Raw genomic sequence first — 14,324 nt, forward strand, 5'->3', positions numbered from 1 at the left:
CTAAGTTGCTGGGTGTTCAGCAGTGATGTGTTTGACAAACCTTTTAAATTAAATAGACAGGATAACTTATCATTCAAATGATAAAATACCTGTGATCAATGCTTTGAAAATATGCATGCATTCTTTGCCTAGAAATGACCAAATGCCCTGTTCTTCTAAAAAAAAATTTTTTTATATAGAAATAAAGAGAGGAGAAAAGAGACAAAATGGGGAGGGAGGAAGGGGGAATGGGAGGAGAAGGGGGAGGGAGCCCTGGAAGGAAGGAAACTCAAATGAAAAAAGAAAGAAAACAGTCATCTCTCTCAACCCCTTTAAGCACCTCTAACCCAGTCAGAAGGCCTGCCTAACTTGATACATAGTTACTGTCCTAACAGTTATGTAAGGAGAGAGAGGTGGTAAAATAACTGCATTGAATTCTTAGGGCCTCTCTTTTGCAAGAGTGTGAGGGGCTTCAAAAAGTTTGCAGAAAAAATCTGTTTATCTTTTAATTATTTTCACAGTTTGAAGCCCCTTCTATACAGTATTTTGTACCTTCATCCAAATTAAATCTGCTTTAGCCTGGTGCTTGGACCCTGGAAGGGTAAACATGCATAGCAAGTCACAATCTCATTGGCAAACATATGTAAGTAAATCTATATGTATATATAAATATATAAACACACACACACATCAGTTCCTTAACAGGAGCCATTCAATGACAGTGTAATGGAGAAAAGAACATGACATTAAATGAGTTTGGTATTAACTAATTTCCTTTTGGTCATGTAACATTATGATTAAGAAAACAATGCGATGCCCAGAAGAATCTGTGTCATTTTCTTACATACTGTAATTAAATAGAATTTTCATAATACCCAGAGAGCGAGCGCATTGTACATTCAAAAGAATTTGGAGCTGTTGAGTGACAACGCGAACGTGTGTGAGTGATGCACTTTACCCGGGAGAAGGACAGGGATGTTGGCATCACAGGTCTCTGTTCAAACTTCACAGCTGCCACCGAGTAGGCGAGGGGCGACTTTATGCTGCTACTTAGCTTCCCCCCATATGTGAGGTGGGGATAAAATGGCCACCATTTGTCACAGGAGTGAATTTAACATCACGTCCTGACATATACTCGTGACTCAATAAGTGGCCACTATTGGAAGGTGTTGTTTAATGTGTTGTTTCGCTCCGTGCCATCCTTCTCAGTTTCATTCTGTGTCAAATCACACGGTACTGAACTTGATTCTAGACCAGTAACTTGTAGGGTTTTTCTTTTTGAAATAAAAATATTTTCAGTTTCGATTGAACATGTCACTCTTTGGACCTTTGATTTTTTTCTTCCTATCTACATTTTAAAAAATTAGAGTGCTTTAATTTTGTTAAAATTAAACTGCAGTTATTTGTAAAAGTGTACGTAATTTAGGCCAGGTAAAAAGGTACCATTTGAAAATATTGAGATATTTTCAATATAGCAACTTAAAATATGTATAGTTTGTGATGGAAACTGCTTTTAAATTTTTACATGCACAAAAAATACAGGCATATTGAAGCATTATTGGGCATCTGTTTCATTTTTAAAATGCGAGGGGCCATTTCTATATAGTGGAGATTGCTGTGACCGTCTATCTACTTGGACGCATCACAGCCCCACGTAGGGTTGACTAACTTCAGCATTAAAGGCGAACAGCCTCATGTTTTTCCCATGGAGCAGCTGGTAGGTTTGAACCACCAACCTTGTGGTTATTGATCCAGTGCCTAACCCACAGCACTACCAAACTGAAAAAATAAAACAACCCCCAGACCCCCAGTGCCAATGAGTAAATGATAGGGTTTCTAAGACTTTACACCTCTATGGGAACAGACGCCCTCATCTTTCCAGAGTGCCAAGTGGGTTTGAGTTCCTGACCAACACCTTACCCACAGTGCCACCAGGGCTCCTCATTGTCAAGACAGGGACATGTAATTATGAAGAGCTAGTTTTAATGTATTTTTATAAGGCTTTGATGTTTTCATTTTGTTGAATTTTTTAGACTGGGAGCAACTTATAGCAATATTTGCTTCCTTGAGCAACCTCTAAAAAAATCAAACAATAGAATTATATAAAAAGAAATATCAATAACCATGCCACCATCATTGGGGTAATAGTAATCAATAATAGCATCCTGATGGGCATCCTTGAACATACCTTTCCATGCTTCTAGAACATGTATACATGTATATGCAATTTTACAGTTTTTTGTCTGTTTTGAAGTAAAATATATTTTACTCTAGAAATCACTACACATATCCTATTAACACACACAGAAATAAACATTCATCGTCTTAGTCAATACCTGGCTCTCTAACCCCAATCTTTCAAAAACTTCAGTATCACAATTTGTTCACCCTTTCTCTTGTTGGGAGATAGTCAGGTTCATTCCAATAACCCCTCTCCCACACAGCAACACCGACACACTCATGCACAAACATGCTCACACAAACACATAAAAGATCAATACAATAAGCTGCCCTAGTTTACACTGATCTGTGGGGGTAACCAGCCCCCCACAACTAATCATGGGTCCGGTAGGCGCAATTGTATGGTTAAGATATGCAAACATTATAGCAAAGTCATGGAGAAATGGGAGACAGAGAGTAAAAGAAAGAAGTCAGACATATTTCATAGTAGCATGCTCACCTCAGCTCCTCTTGTTGGTACACGTGGAGGTGGGGGACGAGAGGGCAGGAGAGAGCTCTCGTGAGGTATTATTTCTAACCAAAGCTTATATATCTTTGGGGGCATGCAAGCCCTCTGATTACAGATACCAAAGTACAACATGAGAAGGGGTTGTAACATAGGCAATACAAGCAATGGGAGGGGGATGACCTAGGGGTGTACGTGCAATAGTAAAGGGAGGGAATAAGGGTACATATGTGACCAGATAAGTGGACCTTAGACTCAATCTAGTAGCCTAACCTTAGTCATCCTTGAGTGGTCCCGGGCTTGCCTTCCGGCACTCCGTCAAGGGAACAATGTCAGAAGGGAGTGGGCCCTACTCAGGGTGAGTCAGACTATACAGTCTGGTTGCTCTAGATGGCTGATACCCTTCGGGAGAATAACCTCTGACCTACTTTCACTGACCCCCTAGTGTACAGTCATTGACTATGTGTAGCAAGCAGCGTCTTGGGTTTGGCATATATTTGGGAGAGACAACGTGGGAGAAATCTTTCTGTATCCCACACTGATCCACAAATAAAATCCACAAAAGTGGGATACACATTGTATAGGTATTTCTCATGTTTAATGAATATTTCCAAGTTACTTTCCAGAGATGTGACAGCAGATATCTGGTGTTATCTTCAATCTCATCAATTTCCTAAATGTTTATCCACTTGGGAGCTAAGTCTAGGTTTTCATATTTCCCAGAAGGAGGGAGGCCAAGAAATATATATATTTTAACGTCATGACTGACAAGAGTGGAGGTTTTTTATATCATGACTGACAAAAGCGGAGTTATGTTCTGTGACCATTGCTTCTTATTTCATGATCATATTTTTACTGTTTTCCTTACCTTCTTCTTGTTTCCCTTATCTCATCTATTCTTGTTCATTACTGCCCTTATCATCATTCAACTGATTTGCTGAAGAACACAGGAAATGATGCTATCAATTTTGATTTCAGTTTTGTACGGGAAGCTTCAAATATGAAAATTATAGCTACTGGATTTGTGAGCTTAATAACATGTGTAAGGTGGTTTCTCAGAACAAAGACATTGAGACATGAATAAAGCTTGCATTTAGAAGTAGCTAAATCAACAAAGATGACATAATTTAATGTTTCTTGAATTAATCATGATGAACATGTTTGTTTGACATTTCAAGTATTTTACTTCAAGATCTCTATTGTTTTTTTCATAGGGAAGACGTGAGGACAGCGAATGTCATCGCGGCAGAAGCTGTCACCTGCCTGGTGATCGACAGAGAGTAAGTCCATGCCTCTACGGTGTGCACTGCACAGTCATGTCAGTGACAGACAGAGGTTCTTGGAACCACAAACCATTTCATGGGGCTAACACTATTTGTTTCATATCATTTCATTATAAAATGAGTTCTGTATTTGATTATCATCCTTTATTCTTCTAGAATTACTAGCTCTGACACCTTCTGGCTCTGTGCACTGCAGCAAGGTGCTTAACGACCATGAATTTCACCTCAGTTAGCTCATTTATAAAGAGACGAATGCATATAGAGTAGGGGTAACATGAGGATCAATGATACCAGATGATAAAGCACTGAACTGCGTGCTTTTACTCGGGAGGCAATCAACCAATGCTAGCTACTTTTCAAAGTTTTCAAATACTGTTATTATTATTACTATTACCAAGACTAAACATGTTTTTGTTTTCTTCTCAGTTCCTCCAGCTTCCTACAGTACACATGTAAATATTTAGGGTAGGCACTTTGGGAGAATGCATTAGTTCTAGATGTAGGCAGATTTTTACGGCCTTTAAACTTTTCTTTAATGATACCTTTTCCTGTTTCTGCTCTCTACTTTTGCTAATCATCTCATTCCCTGAATTCCCTGAATTCTTTATTGGCTACAATACAATTGTCTACAAACTACAAATATCCGATTTTCAACTGTTGAAATGTCTGTGCGCTGCCCCAGAGCACTCTACCAATTTTTCTTCATTGCAAGTAAGTGCATCAGAAGAGCTAAAAGCTGGACCCAGGGGAAAGAACTGTACCATGTGCTTTTTAATAGACTTGTTCCAGCGGCAATAGATCACTAGTGTCTGTGCGAAATGAAGCTCAGGGCGGAGATGTGCAGCCTACTATGTCGGAGTAGAATGCTGAGCTTAGAGGCTCTGGGTGGGAAAGAGTACATATGGAGCAAAAATCTTCCCGTGGGAGGCTTCTTTATGCAAGGTGTAGGGTGATGGGACCGTAGCCAGCTGCAGGATGACGGGTATATTCATGGATAGCTCCTTTAAAGATACCCTTTGTCCACGTCCCAGAAGCAACACTCTTCCATTCATCTCTTCTTCCCTGCAACTACTGTTTGCCAATGGTGGATCCCGTGTAAAAGGATTGCACGAGGTTCTGTGGGCAGAATGGGAAGGACAGCATATATGCTTGTTTCGGGGATTACATTTTTCATGGTGTTTTCTTTTATTAACAGTTGTATCAGCATTTAATTCACATAGCAGACGATTCCATCGTTTAGCACCACAACCAGTTCTAGAACATTTTCTTCATTCTTGTCCTCATCGTTATTACCTCCCCATTTCCCCTCAACTGTCCCTGTCATCCCCCAAGAGACCATTAATCCCGCTATAGATTTATATATCTTGGATTTCATATACAGAAAACATTTTTTAAAACTAACAACAGTAGCAAAGTAAAACAGAAACTCTTCAATCGAAAAGAAAGCAGAAAATATTAAAAACTAGGATAAATTTAAAATGGATCCTAAGCGAGATCAAATGATAAAGTACTCCAGTTTAACCTAACTATATCTGAAATAATCCACGTTCCAATGCCTTCCACAGGAGAGCAAGTCTATGCACATTCCTGGTTTATGATCAGAGGAGGTCACTGGAGGCTGAATCCACATGTACTCCACGTTTGCTTTTTTAAAAAACTGAAACAACATTAAAATGAGTAAAGGGGGGAAGAAATTATAAGAGAATACATTTTAACCCTACTGCACCTGATTAAATTTTAAAAGAGGAAATACGGCATGCACACATATAACTTCGAAGTGAGGTAGAAGGCTAAAAACACCTAGCATAAACTTTTATTTTTAAATCATTTTATTGGGGTTCATACAACTCTGATCACAATCCATATAAAAGAAAAGATGGGAAGTTTCAAAGCATTTTTAATCCTTTGAAGAGTCATTACAGGATTCCATACAGAATGCGGTCAGATCAACAAAAGAAAATAAAACTTGCATATCGTTCAAATACAAAGCCAAGGGAATGTGGAGTGGGACGTGAAGACGTGAGACCACTGAACCCAAATAGTTATTTTTACAAAGCAGTTAGTTGGAAAAGGACAACCGCAAGCGAAAGAGAGAGATAGTATGAGGCATTCTCAGGGTCTTGGACAGTTTCATGAGAACTGATATATGTAAATATCCTAGAAGATTAAGCAAAAGGAATGATAAAGAGAATAATTGGAAATGGGGCCACACAGGAGGCAACTGAGAGCAAATAAAAATGATTAACTCTGGAAAACTAAACATAATAAAGAATGTGGTATCAGGATGAAAGAAAATCAAATTAATAACTTGAGACAGAGATATTTCTTGATGAAAGTGAATAGAATATAAAGAAATGACTAATGAAATCCAAGACTATAGCCTTGAGTATTGATTCAAAAATGGAGCAAAGAAAATAAAATAATAATAACTGGAAAAAAAATGATTAACAAGATAATCTGTTGTGAGTTAGGTGGAGGGATACATTTCAGATCGTTGAGTTTGGATTCAACTATTTTTGAAATCCTCCAATAGTGTATCCTGGTCCACAAAGCCCCTTTGATTGATTTTTCACTTTTGGAGAATACTACTTGCCCTTCACCCAAATTGACTTCAGTCTACATTCTAACCTATTGCTTTATCTGGGAAGATACTCTTTTCCAAAAATAATTGCAGAAAAGAAGAGAAATTCTGAAGTATACGAATAAGCATGTGGAAAGTTGTGGTAGTTGTTGTTATGTGTCCTTGCGTTGATTCTGACCCACCCTAGGAAGAACACACAAAACCACCGCCCGGCCCTACCATCTTCACAATTGTTACATTTCAGCACACTGTTGTCGCTCTGTCAATCCACTCTATTGAGGGACTCCCTTTATTTTGCAGACCCGCTGCTTGACCCAGCATGGTGACCTTTCCCAGGGACTGGTCTCTCCTGATAACACGTCCAAATACATGGGATGAGTCTTGCCATTCTCATGTCTACATAGTATTATGGCTACACATTCAGAAAAGATGTTTGTTCTTCTGGCAGCCCATGGTACTTTCAATATTTCGGACCAACGCCATAATTCAAAGGCATCATTTCCCACCCTCATCTTCCTTATTGATTTCACAAGCATATGAGGTGAATAAAAGATCTTGACAGGGCAAGATATGACAAAATACCCATTTATAAACTATCGAGGGCTCATGAGGGAGGGGGGAGTGGGGAGGGAGGGAAAAAATGAGGACCTAATGCTGGGGGCTTAAGTGGAGAGGAAATGTTTTGAGAACAATGAGGGCAATGAATGTACAAATGCGCTTTACACAATTGATGTGTGTATGGATTGGGATAACAGTTGTATGAGCCCGTAATAAAATGTTAAAAAAAAAAAAAAGATCTTGACTTGGGTTAAAGCACACCTTAGTCCGCAAAGGGACCTCTTTGCCCTTTGACACTTGAAAGAGGTCTTTGCCACAGATTTGCCTCGTGCAATTGTGTCCTTTGATTTCTTGATTTGTGGATCTGAGCTTAGCGAAAGTTTTGACAATTTTGATCTTCGATAAATTGTTAATTTGTGTTCCATAGCATAGGATGCAGAAATCTGGTGAAGGACAGAGTGAGATTGGGTGCCTGCGCTTGAGGATTTGTCAGGTGATGGACGGGGAGGAATGGTAGCATATTCTCTCCCTCCGCAAGACGGACGGACACAGAGCGGTGTGTTGGACTCTAGGGTGGAAGCGTAGTGAGGGCGGTGCAGGCCTGGGCAGGGCTTTGTTCTGTTGCACAGGCTGTCATGGCGGTGGAACCGACTCAATGGCATCTAACAACATCCCTGTAGTGTTTCATAAGACGCCCTGGTAGAACTGCAGAGGGACCCTGGTGGTGTCGTGATTACACACTGTGCTGTAGTCCACATGGTCACCAGATCGAGACCACCAGCACCTCCTCAAGAGAAACACTGGGCTTTCTACTCATAAACAGTTACAGTTTTGGAAGCCCACAGGGGGTCAAGTCAGCATAGACTAGGTGGCAGCAAGTTTGGTTTGGGTTTGGTAGAATTGTGGGCTAAACTTTAGACTGCTAAATGAAAAATGGGCAGTTCAAACCCACCAAACACTTTGAGGGAGAAACATGAGGCTGTTGGCACCTATAAATATTTATAATCTCAGAAACCCCAGGAAGGAGCTCAATTCTGTTCTATAGGGATTCTGTGAGAATCAACTCGATTCTTACAGGGGGTATTAGGTACAATGCTTTATAATTTATAAATTTTCACATGTCCAAACAGAACAGTTGAGAGGGAATTTATGGAAGAGGAAACAAAATCTCTGGAGGATTCATAACTTTGATAAGATTGTATGCTAAATTTCAGAGCCCAAAGGACCAGACTGAATGAGACCTTTTGAGTCATCAAGCCCAGCTCCCTCATTATTAACTGAGGTCCCACGAGATGAAGCAATATTGACTAATGTCACACACATCCCTCGGTCCTCACCCTCCTTTTCTCGATTTCTAGTCATGTGCCATGTGCAATGGAAGGCACGTGGGTGTGGTTAAACCAAGCCTAGTGTTGGATGACCGACTGTACCGTTTTTTTGTGATACTGTGGGCATGAATATCAAGAGGAACTTACATTGTAAATCTCACATTTCTTATCTGAAAAATGTGGTTTTAATATCTACGTGACAGACTTGCTTGGAATATCACACATCTTAGCCTCTGGAAAGGCCGAGACACAAAACACTCAGAAAATGCCTCCTTCCTCTTTGTAGCGATGGCAGGGCAATCTCAGGAGTTATCCACCTTGGAGGATGCAGGAAAGAGAAGACACCTTGAGAGCAGTTTGGCTTCTTATTCTCTTAGGAGAGAAGCGGAGCTTCCACCAAATGTTGAATTCACAGCTACAAAAATATGAAAACTAAGGGAACAAACAACCAAAAAAGCCCCAGATCATCTCAAACTATAAACTGAAGAAACTTGTCAAAAGCCTGCTGCTGGCACCTAATTTATTGTCAATTAGCGGGGCACCAGGACTTCATCCCGTGCAAACAGATGGTAGACATTAGGGCTGTCAACAAATGGAGCTGCCTTCCCAGATTTACAAGCAAGGTACCAGGTTACATAAGCCAGTGACTGCGCGTTATCATTCCAGGGGGAACACAAGAGAACATCATGGTAACTAATCAAGCATGTCAGGTTTGGTTTTTTTTCAAACCTTTATTAACAAATCAGAAAAAGATAAAAAAATACTGGCTTCTCAGAAAGTAGTCTCCGATGATTTTTTCCCCTCCCAACTTAATCATTATTGTAGTAAGTATCCACAGTGGTCCCAACCTTTATGAAAAAGGAGAGGCTTCATTGGGTAATTGCCTCAAATGTGTACTCAATCTATTTCTTTTAGCAATTTTTTGGAATATATATATTACATAACTGTATTGCTTCAGAATTTGGAATCCTGAAAAAAATGGAAAAATGAGTTCATTATTGTCATTGGCAATAATTATGCAGTGTCTACTTCATTAATCTAGGAAGTTGCTTAAGAAGCTGTAAGCTTAATTAACTAAATTTTTAAAGGATTTTAATAATCATTTAATGATTTTTCTAATCACTATAAAAAATAATGACATATAGCTACTAGTAAATCTCAAAAGAGCTGCATATTTTTCTCCAGAAAATTAAAATCCAAGTTAGACTTCTAATGTTATACCTGGTTTACCATGGAGTCACCGAGATCTAGCAACATTGGTAATGCGAATTGTAAGGATTCATGCTAACATGTAACTCACTAGCAGTGACTGAATCCCCTTTGTGCTCCTCCCCCGGCGCTGCTTGCAGGCCATCTCACCCTCATCCAGAGACACCCCGGACCTCCTTTTGACCCAGCAGGAAAAGAAGCCATGTCGGGCACAGCACCTGGGCTGGCATTTGTTTTGATTTGTTAGTCCCTGCGTCATGTTGCCGGTTACTCATTTGGACTATGATCACACCCGGTGACTTCCATTAAAAATGGCAGCATTGGTTTGTATCTGCATTGATTTGTATTAACAACTAAACTCAGTTTTTTAAAAATGAAAGCTCTTTGAGAGGGAAAAGAATGAGAACTTTTCTTGCATAGCATTGTGGGCCAAGTTTCCTGGGGTACTCAATAGGCTTCTTATTTTCCGCAGCCAATGACTCCATGATCCTTGAGACCCTGCATGAGAAGGCAAGAGTCACAAAGAATGATTTAGGATCCCTACAACTCAATCCTTACAGCACAATAACAACCAGGAAAAAATAGATAAATGGAGTAGTGTTCCAATGACAGTCTTGAATTTCATAGCATTTTAGCACAGCAGAAAATCTTTATAAACAGTACTGATTTGAACAGAAATTCCAAATCTCTTGCCAGTGAGTCAATTCCATCTGTTACCTTTTATAGCAGAATAGAGCCATAGGAGTGGTTAAGGGGACTTTTCTGGGTTATCATGTCCTTTATTGGCCTGCTCCTGGTCTTCTTTGGCCGGAGGAGTATCGACTCTCCTCCTGGGATCATCATTTCCCATTGTCTCAACCTCCGCACTTTACTCTGCAGTAGGCAATAACCCCTTCCATTCTCTCTTTGTCGGTCTGTTTCTCTCTCTCTCTCACACACACACACAGTGCACATATTTCATTTTTTTTCATTCTGAATCCCTACTTCTCTTCATGTTGCTCTCAAATTCTTTAGACTTTGCTTCAGGCTTTGCATTAATTTTGCTAATAGCTAATTAGAGATTAGCTCTGCAAGAGTTATTTGCATTTTGATGATATACCCCTGAAGACAGAAAACCTGTAAAAAAAACCTAAGGAATATTTTAGAATTTCAAGTCTATGAAGGTGGGTGTTGGGGTGGGGCACAGGTAGCAGGAGAAAGATATTGGAGTAACAGGATTCTCCAGGTATCAGAGGAACTCACGAAACACGTGAGACCCATGACGAGTCATGCTCTCTCGCTCGCTCGCTCGCTCACTCACTCAACTGCCTTTGAGCCCATTCTGACTCATAGTGACCCTATGCGACCAGTGCTTATTTGACGCACCCAGGCCCCTCGTGTCCTTCTCTTCATATAGCTGGTCACTCAGTGTCCACACAATAGGACTGGACTGTAGGGACTCCACATGGCACATTGCCTGTGGTCACATGGCTTAACTGATATGGTGATAAACGTCAAATATTTCACAGCTCCATCCTTTCCGACAGCCTAAGTGAATTTTATTTTGGTTCATTTTCCAGAATGAAATCTGGGGTGATGTGAGGATATTGGCAAGGTGATCCTGGGAAAACAAATATGCCTTGAACATTTGGTGTCAGCTGGGATCACTTGGGATTTGTCTTTCTTTATGGAGCTGTTATTGATTTGTGTGCTTTACCCAAAAAAATTAAGCAGGAAAGATAAAATCAGAAAGTTTAGAAGAAAAGAATGGCTATATTTGTTCCATTTGATAATGCGAGTTGAATTACAGCCCTGCCTGCATAAGCCTAGTTTAATTACGAAATGAGCATGCTTCCACTATAAAACTGACAAGACAAAGGGTGTTTATTCAGGGATAGTGTGGTAGTTTAAAGTCAAGGAAAGAGTTGAGGGGACAGTTCTTCACTTTAGTACCTATTCTAGTTTTTAAAAAGTCCAGTAGACACTCCTCCCACTGCAATACCTTATAGTAAAGATATGGAGCATGGCCGACTCTTGTCCCAGAGTCCGCTAACAAACCCGTACTTACTGTTGACCTATTCTACGTCAGTCCCTCCGACATTTCGTCTTTTGGAGTTGTAAGGAAAAGGGAAGAGGCCTTGTGGCACTGTGATGAAGTGCTCAGCTGCTCACCAAAAGGTCATCAGTTCAGACCCAACAGCTTCTTTATGGAAGAAAGATGTAGCAGTCTGCAGCTGTAAAGATTTACAATAGTGGGAATCCGGTGGGGGTATTTCCACACTGACCTATAGTGTCACTATTAGTGGAATCAACTGAGGACAATGAGCTTAATTAGGCTTTGCTTTTCCCCGAAGGCAAATGTATAAAAAAATCATACTTCTTATTTCCATTCCTGTTATATGTATAATTCCCAGGTCTAATCTATTAAATCACAAAGCCACAGAGATTGTAATCATGCTGCTTGCTAACCATGGGCTGCTCAACCTTTTTGAAAAGTACAATCTCATTAATATACAAGCTGACCATTAATTAAGATTCACAAAACTTATATTTCAAAAGCATTGTTAAAAACTTAGATGAAGATTTAACTAGTCAAATCATAGCAGTGATTTTAGAGGGAGCGATAGGAGGACCAGAAATTGGCAGACCTTTGTGTTTTATAAAGGGGCAGATAGAAAATATATTTAGTTTTGTGAACTTTTCTTTCTTTTTAAAAAATAATCATTTTATACAAAATTTAAAAGAAGAGAAAAAAGGGGAAAAAAACAAAACAGGCTGAAAGAAAAGAAAGAAGAAAATTTAAAAAAGCCTGTTAGAGTAGATCAAGGTCTGTTTCTTGACCTTTAGGAGCATTTTCCAGACGAGTCTAATGGGGTGCCACGTCCTGGCCCCAGAGTCCATCGTTTGTCTTCCCTTGGGACCTCCTTGCTCTGCTTCCCTGCCGCTCCATTGCACGCCCCCCAGTGTTTTGCCTCAGTGTGGTGGGGTCAGCTCAGTCGCCCATCCCACACTGTGTCTCCGGTGCTGTCCCGTGCAGGGCCATGGGTCAGTGCAGGATGTCGCATCTTGCTGCGGGGGCAGCTATGTGGTCCTCTGTACACTGGGCCCTCTGAGCTGGGCTATCGTTCTCTGATTAAAAAAATAATAATAAAATAAATAATCATTTTATTGGGGGCTTGTACAGCTCTTATCACAATCCATACTTACATCCATTGGGTCAAGCACATTTGTACATTTGTTGCCATCATCATTTTCAAAACATTTTCTTTCTATTTGAGCCCTTGCTATCAGGTTATTGTCCCCCCTCCCCTACTCTTCCTCCCTCATGAACCCTGCATAATTTATAATTTTTCTTCATGTCAACTTTTCAATTTGAGCCAAGAACTATAGTTTACTAGCCCTTGTTATATACCAATTTTATTTTACAAATAAAAAAATTGAAGTATAGACATGTCAGATATATTCAAAACCCACTGTTTCAATAAGAAACATTATTCAAGAATGATTATGTGTTAGCATTCTCATTTTCAATGTATTTATCAGATCCTGGAATTCTAGAACTGAATGAGAATCTGAAGGCCTAAAATCATTTCATTTAAGGACAAAGGGACATGACAGAGGAAATAGGACTTTTTCAAGCTCTTGAGTGCCAAGGATGGATTACAACCCAGATCTCATGACATGTTTTGGCCTTCTGTTTTGTTTTTTACATACATCACACTATGCTCTAAAGGACTAAAATAGAAGACTCATGCACTTACTAATTCAATAAACACGTAGTAAAATTCCCCATGCCTGGACGTAGCCCAGGTCTCAGTGTCGTGGTGAGCAGAGATGCAGAAGACTTTGAAACTTAGGATCCTTAAAACTCAAAAGCATTCAAACACATCATCAAATTATATGAAAGCAAAGGTCTACCTACAAAAATGGGAATTGATATATGTTCATGGAGCTAAAATATTTTCATTAAATGAACTGTGAAACTAGATCCTATCACTCGTAAGAAAAAAAGAGCAGTAGTTAAAATTCTTGAGTATCAGTTGGGACCTGAGAAGCAATAAATCGATAACCAGTACATATTCCAAATAACCAGTACATATTCCAAATAAAATTTGAGATTGAGATATGGGAAGATAATTAGCCAAGTTTTTGCTTACTCTTTTACTCTTCCAGTAAAGTCACAGAGGATAATGTGATATGTAAAATGAAGTCATTAAATGTCAGTGGGATTTTCCAGAAGAAAATGAGTCAGTAAAGACAACTCTTCTTCAGGGAGAATGCAGTACACACTGTTGTTAGGTGGCACCAAGTCGATACCAAATCATAGTGACCCTACGCACAATTCAAGAAAGCCCCTGCTGCGCCAGTGCCATCCTCTCAGTTGTCATGTTTGAGCCCATTGTTGCAGCCACTCTGTCAATCCATCTCCTTGAGGGTCTTCCTTTTTCTTGGCCAACCCTCTAGTCTACCAGTATGATGTCCTCTTTCACGGACCGATCTTTCCTGATAACATGTCCAAACTGCATGAGACAAAATCTCGACATCCTCACTTCTCAGGTGCAAATCTTCCTCCCAGACAGATTTGTTTGGTCCTCTGGAAGTCCATGGTACATTTAAGATCTTTGACAACCCCATCACTCCAAGGAATTGATTCTTCTTTCTCTTTGATTTTCTTTCATCATTGTCTAACTTCCACGTGCACATGGCTCAGAAATCAAACT

At 39.8% G+C, this 14,324-nt stretch overlaps 1 protein-coding gene across 2 annotated transcripts in view; it reads left to right on the top strand.

Moving 5' to 3' along the window:
* The window catches only part of PRKG1 (protein kinase cGMP-dependent 1), a 1,384,334-nt gene that overhangs the window by 1,230,124 nt on the left and 139,886 nt on the right, over positions 1-14,324 (top strand). For both annotated transcript variants that reach the window (XM_004701092.2, XM_004701091.2), the window contains exon 8: positions 3,880-3,945. In XM_004701092.2, the coding sequence (XP_004701149.1) occupies positions 3,880-3,945 (66 nt within the window). The remainder of the gene's footprint in view (positions 1-3,879; positions 3,946-14,324) is intronic.

The sequence above is a fragment of the Echinops telfairi genome, unplaced genomic scaffold (assembly GCF_000313985.2).
Source record: "Echinops telfairi isolate 266 unplaced genomic scaffold, ASM31398v2 ScPeMD7_70;HRSCAF=299, whole genome shotgun sequence".
Lineage (NCBI taxonomy): Eukaryota > Metazoa > Chordata > Mammalia > Afrosoricida > Tenrecidae > Echinops > Echinops telfairi.